Source organism: Hypomesus transpacificus, chromosome 23 (assembly GCF_021917145.1).
Source record: "Hypomesus transpacificus isolate Combined female chromosome 23, fHypTra1, whole genome shotgun sequence".
Taxonomy (NCBI): Eukaryota; Metazoa; Chordata; class Actinopteri; order Osmeriformes; family Osmeridae; genus Hypomesus; species Hypomesus transpacificus.
The window spans coordinates 19,510,632-19,528,858 of record NC_061082.1 but is presented as its reverse complement, the minus strand read 5'-3'; the positions used below and the strand labels follow the sequence as shown (position 1 = coordinate 19,528,858).

At 47.0% G+C, this 18,227-nt stretch overlaps 1 protein-coding gene across 1 annotated transcript; it reads left to right on the top strand.

Moving 5' to 3' along the window:
- Positions 1-1,900: 1,900 nt before the first annotated feature.
- col28a2a (collagen, type XXVIII, alpha 2a) lies at positions 1,901-17,369 on the top strand. Its single transcript, XM_047046902.1, is given in 36 exon segments — positions 1,901-1,992; positions 2,244-2,398; positions 2,876-3,450; positions 4,146-4,166; positions 4,291-4,350; positions 5,604-5,657; positions 5,767-5,811; positions 5,903-5,929; positions 6,025-6,069; positions 6,192-6,236; positions 6,499-6,552; positions 8,484-8,552; positions 8,660-8,728; positions 8,964-9,032; positions 10,448-10,516; positions 10,976-11,044; positions 11,227-11,295; positions 11,450-11,518; positions 11,609-11,680; positions 11,909-11,977; positions 12,075-12,146; positions 12,429-12,497; positions 12,711-12,779; positions 12,934-13,002; positions 13,158-13,295; positions 13,611-13,679; positions 13,882-13,950; positions 14,113-14,193; positions 14,299-14,334; positions 14,425-14,461; positions 14,552-15,109; positions 15,312-15,342; positions 15,344-15,614; positions 16,140-16,434; positions 16,546-16,737; positions 16,823-17,369. Coding segments are annotated over 35 exon segments (3,762 nt in total). The 5' UTR covers positions 1,901-1,992; positions 2,244-2,250; the 3' UTR covers positions 16,831-17,369.
- Positions 17,370-18,227: the final 858 nt, after the last annotated feature.

The following is an 18,227-nucleotide window of genomic DNA, read 5'->3' as shown; positions in this document are numbered from 1 at the left end:
GGTATTTTCATAGTGTACTCCATTTACACAAAGAGAGAGAGAGAGACAGAGAGATACAGAGAGAGAGAGAGAGAGAGAGAAAGAGAGAGAAAGAGAGAGAGAGAGAGAGAGAGAGAGAGAGAGAGAGAGAGAGAGAGAGAGAGAGAGAGAGAGAGAGAGAGAGAAAGAGAGAGAGAGAGAGAGACATGACAATAAATTTCCCCTAAGTGTCTCCCTTAAATGCCACCTGACAGCAACAACGTTAAACAATCTGGCAGGGACATTGCAGGATTTTCTCTCCAGCTCTGTATCAGTGCTTCTCAATTTCTTCACATGTGGATTTAGTACATTGTTCTCCAGTGGTTATCACATCATTTGTGTTTTGGTTATCACACAAACTTTTGCAATCAATGGAAAAGCTTTACACTTGATCAACATGAACTGACACTACATAACCATGAAAAAATGGGGGCGCTTAAGGGCCTGTAAATTATAGATAAACGAAGATAAGGAACATCCATAAATCTTCAATACAAATAATTACAAGCCACACTGACTGTGTCCATTTCAAGTGACGACTGTTTTAGGCAGGATCATTAACCCTTTTAATAGCGGCTGGACAAAGGCTTTCTCCTTACACAATGAGGATTACCAGATGAGGGTAATGCACTGACATTTGAACACATGACAACCACAGTTGAGCCCTGTGGTATGTGAGTATCTTCTCCCTATTGTACGCATATGGTAAACACAGCAAGTGATAATATCAGACTTCTACAATGAAGAAAACACGTAGTTGAAAATAAGTTTAATGTGATGAGAGACTTCTGTAAATCCATGCTAAATCCCTGCCAAGAAAACATGACTTCATCCAGGTGGATCAAAAGATCCCAAACTTTGGAGGACTCTGGTGTGATCTTCAACCCCCCCAACAGGAGGAAACCGCCTCTCTGCCTGTCCTTTAACTGCCTCTCTGCCTGTCCCTTAACCGCCTCTCTGCCTGTCCTTTAACTGCCTCTCTGCCTGTCCCTTAACTGCCTCTCTGCCTGTCCTTTAACTGCCTTTCTGCCTGTCCCTTAACTGCCTCTCTGCCTGTCCTTTAACTGCCTCTCTGCCTGTCCCTTAACTGCCTCTCTGCCTGTCCTTTAACTGCCTCTCTGCCTGTCCCTTAACCGCCTCTCTGCCTGTCCTTTAACTGCCTCTCTGCCTGTCCCTTAACTGCCTCTCTGCCTGTCCTTTAACTGCCTCTCTGCCTGTCCCTTAACTGCCTCTCTGCCTGTCCCTTAACTGCCTCTCTGCCTGTCCTTTAACTGCCTCTCTGCCTGTCCCTTAACTGCCTCTCTGCCTGTCCTTTAACTGCCTCTCTGCCTGTCCCTTAACTGCCTCTCTGCCTGTCCTTTAACTGCCTCTCTGCCTGTCCCTTAACTGCCTCTCTGCCTGTCCCTTAACTGCCTCTCTGCCTGTCCCTTAACCGCCTCTCTGCCTGTCCCTTAACTGCCTCTCTGCCTGTCCCTTAACTGCCTCTCTGCCTGTCCCTTAACTGCCTCTCTGCCTGTCCCTTAACCACCTCTCTGCCTGTCCTTTAACTGCCTCTCTGCCTGTCCCTTAACCGCCTCTCTGCCTGTCCCTTAACTGCCTCTCTGCCTGTCCCTTAACTGCCTCTCTGCCTGTCCCTTAACTGCCTCTCTGCCTGTCCCTTAACCACCTCTCTGCCTGTCCTTTAACTGCCTCTCTGCCTGTCCCTTAACTGCCTCTGGGGGCTAACAGGAGGCTTGACGGGAGAGTAGTGGGGCTGTGGCAGGTTCTCCTTGCTTATAAAGGAGGAGGGAGAGGCTGGGCCAGACACACCGTGTCTCAGGATGGCTGCTGCTACACACTCAGGGAGATAACTGGAACAATCCATCGCTGCTGTTCTCTCAACACCAACCTCAACCTCAGGAGCCTGCCATCAGGGGGATACTAGGATTACAGGTTACTGGACATAATAAAGTGTTGAACTGGTACCTCATTCAGGTAAGCAGTTTGGAGATTTCCTATTCTCTTACTTTGTTGTCTACCGTTTTTTGTCTGTTACATTTACACAAATAACGTATTTCCTACCATAAGATGAATATTGCTTTAAATCAGAAAAATAATAACAGTTTTGGTTCACATTAATGAGAAGTTGAATGAACATCATGCACATACATCTGTTTGACCATTTTCATGTATTCATTCACTCATGTTTTCTCACAATACTCTTTTACTCATTTGTTCTCTACAAGAGGGACAATGGTGTCCCATTCCGTGACCCTGATCATGTTGGTCACAGGCTTAACTAGTGTCTTGGCTCAGGATTACTATGAGGAGAGAAAGTTAAACAAGAAAACAAGGGGAAATCTGCTGGCTGCAAATAATGAGAAAAAACTTGACGGGCAAGGTAGGAGAAACCCCTTCAATCTGTCCTGCTGAGGAATAGATGCTTCTTGCATCGTAAAACTTTGAGATTTGAGTGTTCTTTAAAGAAAATCACAGTTGGCTTTCACAGGAACTTTGGATATGAACTTTGTGTTAGGAAGTCCTTTCCTATCTACGATGTTCCCAAGGTGTAGATGTCCTTGGGCATATGTTCTTTATGCATATCTGTCTACCTTGATTTACTCTTACATTTCTGGATCTCCCATTTAGATGTTGCATCAAGATAGAAAGTGGAGACAGAGTTATGGCTGTAGAGTTATTATAGAGCAAAAAAGTTGTGTTTGCATGTGTGCGAGTGAGCAACAAAAAGGTTCAACAAAAGGCTTTTTGGAAACCCTTTTCCACAACATCTGCATATGTCACAACACACAACACAGTAGTGACCTCTTCCCTGGCCTGTCAGTTCTTGTTTGTGTCTGATCCTCCTCTCTGTGTGCAGCCATCCTGGACGAGGACTGCGGCCTGGAGGTGTCCTTCCTGCTCGACAGCTCAGAGAGCGCCAAGGAGAACCACGAGCAGGAGAAGCGCTTCGCCATGGACGTAATGGAGCGCCTGCAGGGCGTGCGTCTGCAGACGGGCCGCGCCGTCAGCTCGCGCGCCGCCCTGCTGCAGTACAGCAGCCATGTCATCATCGAGCAGACCTTCAAGGAGTGGAGGGGCGTGGGAAGCTTCAAGTCGCGCGTCGCTCCCATCGTCTACATCGGCCACGGCACCTACACCACCTACGCCATCACCAACATGACCAAGATCTACCTGGAGGAGTCCAGCCCCGGCAGCATCAAGGTGGCCGTACTGCTTACCGACGGCATCTCCCACCCCAGGAACCCCGACCTCTTCTCGGCCGTGGCTGACGCCAAGAACCAGGGGGTCCGCTTCTTCACGGTGGGCATCACCCGGGCGGCCAACGAACCCGGCAACATAGACCAGCTCCGCCTGGTGGCCAGCACGCCAGAATCCCGCTACCTCCACAACCTACAGGATGTGGACATTCTGGAAAAGGTCCTGGTAGAAATTGTGAGTATGATCCTCTAAGCAGCCTTGTTTCTCTGGGAGAGCCACCCAGTGCAGCGCACACGCTCTCAGGTGGGCCAGTGGGCGCGTTCTGTTGAGTTTGACTGAATAGGTTGATGTGGCCGAAGAAAAGAAGTATGACAAGATAATCATCGGTTCTCACTGACTCCCATGAATTGAGAGATTTGGGTCCAGGTCCATCTGTGACTGACGGCTGTGTGTTATGAGTGTGTGTCCCACGACATTTTCCATCAGCAGGTGCAGACCGTGTCATGTACCTTTCTGTCTCTGTAATGACAAACACAGGCTCTTGTGGGCGCACCACAAATTCCTGGAAGTGGAAATTCACTATTTCTATTGAATAATGTGTGGTTTGTAGTTCTGCTGTGGGTATTACAAGGGAATGCCTGCAATCTGAAGAATTTCAACAAGCATTATACTGTAGGAAGCAGCTGGGCATGACCGTCTGACAGTGTGACACAGGAGGATGAAAAGTGTTACGTAAAGAGATTTAGAAACATCACGATCAGCCATATAATGTATAATAATTTAATATATAACTTCATAATACAATGTCTTTATTTTGTTTCCAAATGCATTTCAATGCTTCCATTGAGCCACATTAGTGTTGATGTAGAAATCGTATGCAACATGAAAAGTATTTGTGATCAATCTTATTGTTTGGTCTTTCTACACAGGTTAACTTAGCTGATGAAGGGGTAAGTACAATCCTAATTAAATCATCTTCATTCCACAAATATTTAATAACCAAGTCCAAAAGCCATGTGCGGGGTTAAATGAGGTATTCTTTTGATTCTGAGAGCTTGTTTTGTCTCCTCCAAGTGTCCCCTGGCTCAAAGCTGTGCGTGCGAGAACGGGGAGAGAGGTCCAATCGGTCCTGCTGTAAGTACTTTAATCAGACTGCTCTGTGTGATCCTAGAACACCTTCCTTTCGAAGTGCCACACAGTGGCTTCTCCCTAACAGGTGCTTTTCCTAGACATCTGGTAATGAGGTTCGGTTGTTAGGTTGGGATCTGGATCATTGTTTCATTTTTTCTTACAGTTTAGCCAAACAGAGAGGCTTATCCTCCTCACCAGCACTCTTCACAATATTGCAGTTTCTGCCAAAGAGGTTGTGTTTACAGTGAGCTCTTTGTCACTGTTGCTACTCTAAAATGTCTGTTCACGCAAGTTATTGCACATTTCCCACCCTGCATGAGATGTTCCCCATGGAAACCAGGGCACATTGTAGAGCCCTGGTCCCAATAAAACAGGACCTTTGACCGTCATAAATAACCGTTCCACCCCCATTGTGAGGGAGCGCTACTCAGGGATGGAGAACGTCAAAAGGCTTTGAATGGGTGTGAGGGAAATTGTTCCTCATCGACAACACATTCTGTGCATGACTCCCCTACCACCACCCCACCCCCCCAATACACACACACACATACACACGCACACACACATATACACACATGCACACACACCGAAGGCTGGCATCTCCTCTGTCATCAGTCTCAGACTGTGACAGTTGGTCCTCTGATGCCAGACAGCTGTGTCTTCATCAGCCAGGTGCTTTCTCCTCAGAGAGATTCCTCACATTCTTACATGCAGACTTAATGGCTCTGTCATAATTGCTCTCATTAGTTTAAAAGTCACAAACTGCTAATTTGCTATGGATAGTCATCGTCATGCTGTCCAGGTGCAGTGGCAGTGGGACCTTTCACCTGTGTCAGGCGCTAGCAAGCCCACTGGAGTAACACACACTCAAACACAACCAGGCGTACACACACACACACACACACACACGCACTCAAACACAACCAGGCGTGCACACACACACACGCACGCACACACGCACGCACAGGCCTACAGCTATCCCTCCAGTGACCTGACTCACATTTTGCGGTCTACACTGTTTAACAGATCGCACCCCCCTGAGGACAACACTTTTCACTTTTATCACTTCTATTATGGAAAAGAAATACAATCCATAATAACATACTTTTCTTTACCACTGATTTGCATGTAGTCAGGTTGATCAAACTCTCACGTAATTTGTTGCATCTTGTTCAGAAATGTTTATATGAAAAAAAAAAAAGATTTCATGAAAATCTTGCAATATTTGAAGTTGTATGAACGGTGTCATCCTGCAGGGGAAGAAAGGTCGCCCAGGTGATGATGGAGCCCCCGGTCCTAAAGGCTCGAAGGTAGCTCACCTTTCAGCCTTCACCTCAGCGCCGAGACATCTGGGTGGGATTCTGAGAAGCCAATGAGAACTGAGCGATTTACGAGCGGGCTTCTCCTCTTCCGTTTCAGGGAGAAGTAGGTCAGGGTGGACTTGCCGGCAGAGAAGGCGCAGAGGTCAGTCATCCGACACGTACAATGTAAATCCATTTCTTGGCGTCTTGACGTAGCTGCGGATCGATATTGAATCATTTGTCCTCACTTGCAGGGCAAACCTGGTTATAAAGGAGAGAGGGTAAGGTGCTGTGCGATGACAGGTGACAGGTGACGGTGCGTCTGTCTTTGTGACTGTCCCTCCATCAGAGGTAATGTCCTCTCTCCCGTACACAGGGGGAGCGGGGCGAGTGTGGCACTCCAGGATTGAAAGGGGACAAGGTACTCTCCTCCCACTCATGAGCTTTTTCAATGGATGAAGATTTATATTGTGCGTGTTGTGTTTAGCATGTAGCTAAATTGACTTATACTGTAGCTACTTGTGTCTTGTGTTCCGCTAACAGGGTCCTGAGGGGCCACTTGGCGGCAGGGGCCTCAGGGGCCTACAGGTGGGCAAATGTTCTAGAATCAGACACTCTTCCACACACTGAGGCCTTCAGGTGTTGTAGTATGTAATACTCTCTCATACACACACACACACACAAGCTCTCTCACTCTCACACTGAGCCTCAACTGTTCATGTCTGTTTATGAAACACACGCCATTCTTTTGAAGATCCAGATGTGCCTCTCTTCCTGTGGCGCTGCAGCCTTGTGCTGTGAGCGTCCCGTCCACAGTAAGAGCTTAATGTGAGTGTTGGTTCCTGCCCAGGGGTTACCAGGACCACCGGGGGACAGCGGACCAGAGGGCTCTCAGGGAAGACAGGTCAGCAGACCATCCCGGCTCTTCCACACCTCATACTTACCTCACCACCAACATCTGCAGGGACCTTTCATTGTGCTTTTATTATAAGTTTTAAAAGAGGTGCTTTGGCTCTACCACCTATTCTGCTACCTGGCAGGAGAAGGGCTTGTCCGTCTGGTAATAGGCACCTGTGGGAAACACGGGAAACACCAATTTTTTCCCCTTCATTCATTTACAAACCCTGGGATTAATGCCAGCGTTCATGGCCTTTCCCAGGTCCTCCTAATGTCAGGGATTGTGTTACTAAGCACACATCAGGAACTGCCTACAGCATTGTCAGCTAGCTGAACAATCCCAGCTGGGGAATTGTCATCGCGGTTAATAACAGCCTTGAAATGTCAGACGCTTTCTCCCTCCGTGTGAGAACATGCAGGTGTACTTTTCGGAGATAAGCAACTAAAGTGATGGTGGTCTCCTGAAACGGAAGGAATGTTTGGTGAAATAATAAGAAAGGAAGGAAAAGGGAATTTTGAGAACGTTTCTGAATAAAGAGTGAGCTGGTAGCTCATAGTGTGCTTCTGCTGCTGCAGTAGGTCTACTATCAAATCAGATGTTAGGGTTAGAGCCCTTTTTACCAGCAATGTCAGTGAGGGATTCACACACACACGCCCATTAGAACTGCACATAATCCAACCAAAATGGACTTGATGCTCATTGGTCCTGTGAACATACCTTTGGGTAGGAATGTGAGGTATTGAGCACATTGTGTAGGTCAAGTGGGGATATTTGGTTGGTGTGAAAGTTTGGAATGAAAACAGTTTGGCCTTCAGGTAGCTTTGCAAAAACATGTCGAGTAATTAAATCGCCCCTTTTTCTGAAACAAATTTCTATCTAAATGAGTTTCCTCCTGAGTAAATGACAGGATTACTGTACCCTCTGCTGTGAAGCATAGCCTGCAGCCACATAACTCAGCTCTCAATTGTTTTGTAGAGTCTAGTGTTTTTTGCACAAGCTTGAAGACATTCCCAGTAGACAATGTCTGGCTTTAAGATTTGCCTTGACTTGTTAGAGACCAGCTATTTAGCCCACCAATCTATCTACAACAGTCCATACAATGGCTAAATGATTTACAGCATATATGTCTGAATAATTACATACCTTCAGATTTTTGGGTTTTTAATAAGAGGGCCTCTCTTTGTTGGGTTTGGAGGCTACACTTTACTATCAGTTGATGTTGGCTGTTGTTGACATTTATGAGGCCTATCTTTTATTCAAACAGATCAAAGATGGAATCTTAAAGAGTGATGTCATTTAAACATGTTTGCTTCTCGAAACAATCTGTTACAAAAACGCTTGTGTGACCTGAAGCCAAGATTTAATCAGATCTCTGACTTCCCATCGATCAGCTCTGTAGTTCTGTAGCTCTGTAGCTCTGAAGTTCTGTAGCTCTGTAGTTCTGTAGCTTTGTTCACTTAGGAATGCTTAGCTGGACCTGATGTTAGTTTCCTCCAGGATCACAATGACTCTTATTGAGAGACTTGTTGCTCTTGTTGGTTGGTTGTAACAGATGTAAATTATTGTACTCGCTGTGTAATATTTTTTACTGTTGATTGTTTTTCTATAGGTACACTTGCACTTTTTGAGTTTCATGTTGTTTAATTGTAAATTGTTTAACTGCATGCTCTTATGGTTCTTCCCTTTGGCACTTATTTGGTTTTCACAATGTATGCTTCATGTTTTGGCTGCTCGCAATGTTTGGATCGTTGTTATGATCAGTGACCTATGCAATTTTGTAAAGGTCTCTCTTGGAAGTCGCTTTGGACAAAAGCGTTTGCTAAATGCAAAAACGTAATGTAATGTAGCTGTTTGCACGAGGCCTCAGAGCATGTGGCTGGTTGCTGTGCGGATGCTGCCCTGCCTCAGTGTTGATCATCTTGTGGTTCTGATGACAGGGTGAGCGTGGGCCAGCTGGCCCGCCGGGAGTCCAAGGAGAAACGGGTACTGGACTTCCTGGTCAGAAGGTAGATGACACATTTACTAGAAACTTTTTTTTTTTTATGGGTTGTAAGTGCATTACTGCTGTTGTCAGTGAAACGTGCTCCTGTCTGACTGTGTTTGTCTGCTGCAGGGGGATGTGGGGTTCCCCGGCAGACACGGGCCCCCGGGACCCCCTGGCATGGGAGAGCCCGGCCTGCCAGTGAGTGAACCAAACACATGTACACTGCAACATGTTACCTGGCACAACACCAAACACACACATGTACACTGCAGCATCTTACCTGGCACAACAGTAAGACGGTCACGTTGGGACTCTTGGAGTGTGTGAGAGGACAGACAGCACAAAGAGGAAACACAACTGTCTGGTGTCCTTTACAGGGGCCTCAAGGGCCACAGCTCAGTGAGATGCTAACGCTGTCTGGTGTCCTTTACAGGGGCCTCAAGGGCCACAGGGTGTTCAAGGAGAGAAAGGACCGCAGGGCGAGGGATTCCCTGGGCCAAAGGTTTGATTACAATGTTATTGTACTGATAAAGAACTGTTATAGTAGAGTTACATGGTCTGTTTACAAAACGTTCCCCCATTCATGATCGACCTATGTTCAGTGCATTGGACTATTTACACTCGCTGTCTTTTTCTAGAATCAGGTCAAATATTTAAAGCTAAATATGCAAACAAATGTGTCAGTCCGTCAGCCCTGAGCATGGTCCCTGAGTGCTCAGCGACAGCCCTTAGACTGTCAGGTTTCAATCTACTTGAACTTTACGAGAACATGAGCTGTTCTCTTGATCTGAACATAGTTGACATTGAAAGCAAACTTTGCTGGCTGGCCTGACATTGCAGTCACATGAAAGAGACTTTGTGGAGTTTCTAGATATTAGGAGAAAAAGCCGTGACTTGGGCTGATTTAGAAGTTGGTCACTGTTGGACACATGGGCTGCATCTGTCCAAACCAGACCTGCTGTGCTCCAACACATCTATCCACAGCTCAAGTGCTCACTTGAGTGTCACAATTCATTCAGATGTGCGTGCGTTGGGTCTGTGAAAACAACCCTGTTTCTCCATGTTGCAACTTGTGAAGGGACTTAAAATATTTGTATTTTGGTCTATGCAAGCATGACACAGAGGTAAACGGCTGGGATTTACAGTGGATTTGAGCGTGATGTGAAAAACCAATGCTCCATGCACACTGTTGAAATACACAGTTGATGACAGATGGTTCTTTGGGAAACCTGCAGTTATGTCATTATCATTACAAGTAGAGACATGAGCATTATCATACAAGTTAATTGAGTAAACTAGAACAATTTACAAATATTTTCTTCATGCTTTATTTCATCCTCTCTATTTCTGTCTAATTCAAGTCAGAACCTGTAAGGAAATCAAATAATAAAACACAGTTGTATAATATGTAGGTTGCTGTGTTTGTTTCCAATAAAAATCTTGATGCAATCACATCTAGGAAAAAACAGGTGCTGGAAAAAGAGCGTAGCATCGAAAATATCCAGAGGCGGCTAAACATCTGTCAGAACACAGCCCGACGCACTGCCTCCTGGGAAGTCCCCCTGCCGCCCCACAAAGGGTCAAGGCACTTCTATAGCAGGGGTCATCCCCCACAATTAATATGTTCCTGTCTGTGTGTCTGCATTTCAAATTCCTAAATTCACCAGCATCCCACTTTAGAGAGGCTGTGTAAACAGATTCAAACTTGACTGTCAGTTGTGTAAAAGACTGTGATTCCCCGCACACATGTCAGATTGCCTCCAATCAGTCTCAGAAAACAGGTGCTAAATGACTCTCTCCCGGCCATGTTCACTCTCTCCACCCTGCTGACGGAGAACAATGAGGGGTTTGGGCTGTGTGTGTGAACCAATGGGAAGGGTCTGTGAGGCAGCCATGTGACCTGTCTTTGTTCCCCAGGGGGTCCGGGGGCTGGACGGGCCGAGGGGACCAAGAGGACAGACGGGTGCAGGAATTAAAGGAGAGAAGGTGGGCTGTAAATACGTCAGACAGTGAAAGTTCCCCATGTTGGCCCGACAAAGGAGATCATGAAGTTCATAAAGAAGCTTGAAAGTCCTTTTAGGTCGCAATTATTTCCAGGCGCCTCGTTGGAGTGTTGGTGAGGGGGGGAGGGGCCTCTGGGAGGGTACTAAAGCTCTGGTTACTTTGGGAACCTTTGGAGGTGGCAGGTTGTCTGCACTATGTCTACCTGTTGGACGTGTAGGAAAATACAAGTATTGATTTCCTGCCATATGGTAGCTCGACCTCATGACCGAGTAGACAGTGATATTTGCGGTCGGGTGATGTCAGACAGATCTGACTGTGACTGTGTTGACCCTCCAGGGTGAGATCTGACTGTGTCTGTATTGACCCTCCAGGGTGAGATCTGACTGTGTCTGTATTGACCCTCCAGGGTGAGATCTGACTGTGTCTGTGTTTACCCTCCAGGGGGAGTTTGGCCTCCCTGGGTTTCCGGGACCGACAGGGCTCACAGGAGCAGGTATCCAGGGAGAGAAGGTGAAGTGGTGACGTGGTGACCTCATCTCAACAAGAATCTCACAGACACAATTCTTGATATATATGTATTTCTCTCTTTCTCTTTCATCCCTCTCTCTGTCTGACTTGTGACTGTGATGTGTTCCTCAGGGAGCTCTCCCTCCCTCTCTCTGTCTGACTTGTGACTGTGATGTGTTCCTCAGGGAGTGGAGGGGCCCAGGGGGCCCCCAGGAGTCAGAGGCCCCCAGGGGGACGGTTTCGCTGGGCCCAAGGTTGGTTCCACGCTCAGCACATTCACCAGTCCTCCAGTGACTTCACTGTCGTTTTATTTCCAATTCTTTATTTAAATGTGAGACATCATCATCCTCAGACTTGGACATGTTTGTGGTATTAGTTATGGGATTAAGCAGTTTTTTTTTCTTCTAGGGGGATCAAGGATTACCAGGAGAACTTGGGTCTCCTGGTGAAAGAGGCCTTGGTGAACCGGGGGCCAAGGTAAGATTCAGCTGCTTCACCACCAGTCTTCACCAGGCATCCTGTCCTTCTCTGTGGACTCCTGGATGAGTACATGTGCTTCTCTTTCAGGGTGAGCCTGGCTCCTCTGGGGTGTCTGGCCTGCCAGGTCTTCCAGGCGAGGATGGGGCCCCAGGACAGAAGGTATGTGATCCCCGTCATGAGACATGTTTTGATCCACAGTAAGCCACTCAATGCTCTACCAGCACCCCCTCTTCACTCCTTATTCTCTGTTTCTATTGATCTTTCATCTTTCTCTCTCTGTCTCTCTGTCTGTCTGTCTGTCTCTCGCTCTCGCTCTCGCTCTCTCTCTCTCTCTCTCTCTCTCTCTCTCTCTCTCTCTCTCTCTCTCTCTCTCTCTCTCTCTCTCAGGGTGAGCTTGGTTTCCCTGGCCTGAGAGGTAGTGAGGGAGCCGCAGGGGTGGGCACCCAAGGAGAGAAGGTATGTGTCCCAGCCCCTCAGCCTCTGTCACAAACAGACACAGCGTGGGCACTGAGAGCAGTTGATGTAAAACGTACCGCTTTGCTACCGCACACAGGGAGACCAGGGTCAGAGGGGTATCCGTGGGTTACATGGACCCCCTGGCGTCAACGGACCTTCGGGGCCAAAGGTGAGAGGAACATGTTTGATCTCCAGTGAATGAATATTCCCCCATTGTTTATGTACGTGTCCATAACACACACATCACAGAAGCAGCTCCTCACTGTGCCACGATGGATTACACTGTTATCCTAACATCTCGGGTCAACCAGCAAGTTGAAGACAGTTGAAACAGAGGCCCACATTCCTCTGCAGGCAGGATGTTGGAAGTTTCAGCATGTGTTTGGATAAAGGGGGTGTTTTCGAGGGGAGAGTGGCAGTGACAGTCTTGCTAACTCTCGTTAACCCCCAGGGAGAGCCTGGCACACCAGGCCGTCTGGGCATGCCAGGACTACCAGGACGGGCACTGGCAGGCGCCAAGGTAACACATATACATCTGTCATCGCCTTGGTAACAAACATACATCTGTCATCGCCTTGGTAACAAACATACATCTGTCATCGCCTTGTCTTTCACTGCAGCTCCTTATAGGAAGGCCTGCTAGTCTGTAGATAGGAACTCTGTCCCATTGAGATGCATTGTGAGATCCTGTCTCATGAACGTCGTTGTGGTTTCCTCGTCTTGTTTGTCTCAGGGAGACCTGGGTCCGCCAGGGCCTTCTGGGCCAGTTGGGGAAACGGGCTACGGACTTCCTGGTCCAAAGGTAAGTGCTCGAACATCACACAGAAGCCGTGCGTCACTTTGGATGAAAGCGTCTGCTAAATGAATACATTACCTTCCATAAGAACCGTATAGACAGTGAGCATGTACTAGGTGACCATATGGTACATAATATACATGTCTTCTGTTTTCACCAGGGGGATCGTGGTAACCCAGGATCTTCAGGTCCGTTTGGGCCTAAAGGAGAAGGGTACCCTGGTCCTGTGGTGAGTGCTCCAATGAGCCCACCCCACGAACCAATAATACATCATCCATTCATTCCCAATACCTCCCACTCACAGTAACCCATCACATCTCTGCCATCTACTGTTGCATCACATCTCTTATTCTGTTGTTGACTGGTTTGGTTTGCTGTTGCCAGGGCCCCCCAGGCCTGCCTGGGCTGACAGGGGAGCCAGGACCTGAGGGGGTTGGTATTCCAGGGCCAAAGGGAGACGTTGGGTTCAGAGGGTTGCCAGGTTTGCCCGGCCCAACAGGAGAGGGTGTGCAAGGGCCTCCGGTAAGAACATGATGCAGTGTTTGATATTCATGACTCATCTGCACACCATGAAACAAGTATTAACAGCTCTTAACCCTGAGCTATGTTGACATCTCTGACATAGGATATATATTAGACAGAGATTGGCAGCGATGGACCGTAATTAGTTGATCAAAGGTCATATGGGGGCGTAATTCGTGACATACATATCAAGTTGATCTGTGACAGGCATTTAAGATTCCATCTTCCCCAGACAGAGTCTGTGGCCTGTCGAACCTGTCTCGTCCTATGGTTTCTGTTTTGCCTTCTGATAACTGTAGCGTCCTTGGTTTCCAGGGTAACATTGGAAGGCCAGGGCCCTCAGGCCCTGCCGGACCCCCAGGAGAGGGTCTGCAAGGGCCAAAGGTGTGTACGAAACAGACCATTCCATGAATAACACTCTGAACGTAGTCATAATTGTATCTTAACTGACTCAGATTACAGAAAGAAATTACATTTTGAAAGTGACTGAGGTGGACAATTAGACGACACGATTGTGGGGGGAAAGCTGGAGTCATGTTCATCCTATGTACAACACCTGATGACGCGTGGGGGGTTTGTGTTGCAGGGTGACCAGGGGTCTCAGGGTGTGAACGGGCCGAGGGGGCCAGCAGGAGAGGGGCTCCCAGGGGCAAAGGTAGGACAGGGGGGCACCATGGTGACCAACCAATCCTCCAATCTTCCACTGTACTTTCTATTTGTACATCGCTTTGGACAAAAAAATACAGAGCAAGAATTGAAAATGTAGATGAGTGACCTGTAACCTTTCTGACAGCCAGTGTTCTCCACTCCCCTGTAGGGTGACCGGGGCGTGCAGGGCGAGAGGGGTTTGAAGGGAATCAAGGGTGACCTGGGAGACCCTGGTGTTCCTGGAGAGTCTGTGAGTGGAGCACACACGCCTGGATCGTCGTTTTTTAGGGCTGTTCTGTTGGGTTTGACCAGTTATTGCATGAAACAATAACATGGATCCTTTCTGACTATTCAGGGCCGACCGGGAGTAAAGGGGGAAGTGGGTCTAACCGTAAGTTAAGAAACGTAAACACCCCCAAAAATATTTGATGTAAATGAGTCGAAATATCAAATGTTTTATCTCCCACTTCAATTTTTTCAGAGAGAAGATATTATTAAACTTATCAAGGAAATCTGTGGTATGACCAAACCTAACCTAACAATATTATGAATAACAATCTAAAACGTTGTAATGTTAGAAAGACTAAGCAGTTCTGCTCTGTTGACAGGATGTGGAATCAAATGCAAGGAAAGGCCGATGGAGCTGGTGTTTGTCATTGACAGCTCAGAGAGCGTCGGTCCAGAAAACTTTGAAATCATCAAAGACTTTGTCACGGCGCTGGTGGACCGCACCACGATGGGCCGCAACGCCACCAGGATAGGCCTGGTCCTCTACAGCCTGGACGTCCACCTGGAGTTCAACCTGGCCCGCTACATGACCAAACAAGACGTCAAGCAGGCCATCCGGAAGATGCCGTACATGGGCGAGGGCACCTACACAGGGACGGCCATCAGGAAGGCCACCCAGGAGGCCTTCTTCAGCGCCAGGACGGGGGTCAGTAAGGTGGCCATCGTCATCACCGACGGACAGACGGACAAGCGGGAGTCTGTGAAGCTGGAGATGGCTGTGAGGGAGGCGCACGCCGCCAACATCGAGATGTACGCTCTGGGCATCGTCAACAGCTCTGACATCACCCAGACCGAGTTCCTGAGAGAGCTGAACCTCATCGCCTCGGATCCTGACAGTGAACACATGTTCCTCATTGATGACTTCAACACCCTCCCAGGTGATGGCCACAACACCGATACGTCACCATGCTTCACAGCTGTGGGTAGAGGCAAATGTAGAGACACTGAATTTGAACCTAAACACATTGAAAGAGGGTCACCCACAGTTGGTCAAGTCAAGAGTTCTCATTCAGGTTTGAAAATATTCTGTGTAATATAATTGAGTTTTATTGTAAAATCTCTTTTTTTAAACTTGTTTAGCCTTGGAGTCCAAACTTGTGAGCCAATTCTGTGTACAACCGCATCACCAACGGAAACGGTTACGGAAATGGAAACCATGGACACACAGGGGACAGCCATGGCAGCGGCCATGACAACGCCCATTACAACGGCTTTGGGAATAACGGCTATGGAATCAGTGGAAATGGCAACAATGGCCACGGCAACAGCGGCTATGACAACTACCAGGAGGAGGTCCAGAGACGCACCAACACCCAGACCCACATTCGTGGGCGAGGAGATAACTTCGCCCTGCCCATCAACGCTGGTCCACTCCCAGCCAAGGTCTGTTCTATGCTGTTAATGTGCATGTCTACCATCAGGAAAACACATCTAACCTCTTCCCCTGTCTCGTCAGAGCCTGTATCATAAAACATACATGGAATATCATTCTATACATTCTTGATTTCAGTGTAGAATGTGGTAAAGGTACAAATGGTAGGATTATTTCAGTAAAGAATGAAAGGTTTTGTTCCGTATAAACATGTTGCGTAAGATAATGAGAGATTAGCAACACAGCTCAGTTCTGTGGAATGCAAATGTTACATTTCTGGAGCGTGCAGCTACTTTCCAGACAATTATCTTCCAGCAATCCTGCTCACGACCATCGCCTTCAGCAAAGCAGGCCTTTCTCCTTAGCTTATTTTGTGAAACCACTGCCAATCAAAGTCGTGTTGGAGGGAAACGTAGGAGTTCAGACAAGAATTGGGGGCGTTCTTTCATTAAATGGGTGTGTGTATGTGTATGTCTGTGTGTGTGCATGTATATCTGTGTGTGTGTGTGTGTGTGCATGCCATTGTTCCCGTCCAGGTGGAGGAGGGAGAAGAGGACGGTGAAGATCTCGACTTGAGGACCCATGTGACCCATGTGAGAGGAAGTGGCCATGTTGCCGTGGTGAACAAGACGGTCGCCAGCCTGCCTGTCAGGGAAAGTTCCTCCTCCACGGGGGTGCTCTCTACATCCTCCTCATCATCATCCTCCTCATCCTCCTCCTCATCCTCCTCAGGCTCATCCTTAGGCTCATCCTCAGGGTCGCCCTCAGTGTCACCCTCAGGGTCGGTCCACAGTCATTTGCGTCCTGTTGTCATTCCTGTCCAGCCCAAAGGTTGGTACCCCCCACTAATCACCATGACACACATAACAACAACCCAAAGATCAACCCTGTTGGGACTTTTACTTTGAAAACTGTGTCTCTCCTTCTCTGTTGCTCTGTCAGTGTTGGCTCCTCTGGATCCCCGTTGCAAACTGAGTTTGGACCAAGGCCCGTGTAGAGATTACATCATCCAGTGGTACTATGACAAGCAGGCCAATGCCTGTGCACAGTTCTGGTTTGGAGGCTGTGACGGGAATGCTAACCGCTACGAGACAGAGGAGGAGTGCAAGAGAACGTGTGTTCTGTCTAGAACAGGTGAGTCCCATTTCTGTGTACCCTCAGAGAAATCTCGGTTCTGTGAACGTCTTGTTAGGTTAAATTATCTTCTTTATCTTCACAGCTGGCTAAAGACTGAAGAAAAAACAACGAATTCTCTCATCTGAAGAATCTTTCCAGCCAAACGTGGACAGGCCTCTTCGAACAGTATTCAACTTCTGATGGTCTCCTGTGTTGTTTAATGGTGTGGCTTTATAACTGCTCATGAAATATCGCTCTGGGAAAAACATTCTTTATGCAATTTGCAGAAATATCACGGTGCTGTACAAAACTGAAGTAAATGCAAATTGATCATATATTTTTTATTAATGTGACTACCCTGCTTTCAGTGATCAAACTCTTACCTCAACATTATGCACATTTAAAATAGAGTTATAATTTTAGAGTAAAACATTTGTTTGGCTTAGATAGAAAGCTATTACCATACCTTTTTACCCTTTTGTTACAGTAATGCATATTCTGACACCTCTGAGCCATACAAGAGCATGCTGATAGACAGATGTTTTTCCTCAATGATTGCAAAACATTTAACATTTGTGTAGTTTGTAAATCTGTATTAGTTGAGTAATAATCTGATTCAGTATCTGTTTCTTTTTCTTTGGGGGGGGGGGGGGGGGGGGTTGCACAAAATCATCTGAGCAAGATACAATATCAATCTTTTAACTGTCTATGCAAAGTTAACATTTTCATTAGTAAAGTGTTTTAAAATGTTGATTGGAAATGCTGATACTTTGTGAAAAAGCTACAAACCCTAAATCTGATATTAATCACTCCTTTTGATATTACCTCTGAATTATTTTTTGGAAGTGAATGTTTTTAAAGGGGCCATTGACTGCAAAACCGATTTTACCTCGTCATTGTTGAAAAACGACAGTTCGGAGGGTAAACTGAACATACCGTGAATATAAAAGTCCATTGACACCTCTTTCCTATTCAAATCTCAAAAAGAAAAAATTTGGCTGTAAAACGCTAGCTTTTCAACAAAGCCACAGGTCCTACGTAGGACCGGTGATCGCCCTCTTATTGGCTCTGGTCTGTATCTTTGTCACGCCCCAGAATTTACATCCAGACCAGCCAGAGGTAGCGTCTATCTCCGATACTAGTTTAGCTGCGCGCTGCTCTGTGTAGGCTACTTATAAGGAATTACAAAGAAGAACGTTTTGAATTATAACAAGGATATTGAAAATGGACCACGGTCGTAAATGCTGTGTTCCAGGCTGTACAGGGAAGGCTAACACTCACAGTCTTCCCAAGGAGCCAAACATTCAACAGGCATGGCTGGTGTTGTCTACGAGAAGATTCCGGCGAAGTTAGACACTCAATCATTCATTTGCTCTGAACATTTCACCCAAGACAGTTTTGACAACCTTGGACAATTTCAAGCAGGATATGCTAGGAAGCTGAACCTGGAAAGAGGTGCTGTTCCAACCGTATGCTCATTGCAACCGCAAGCTATAAGGACAGTATGA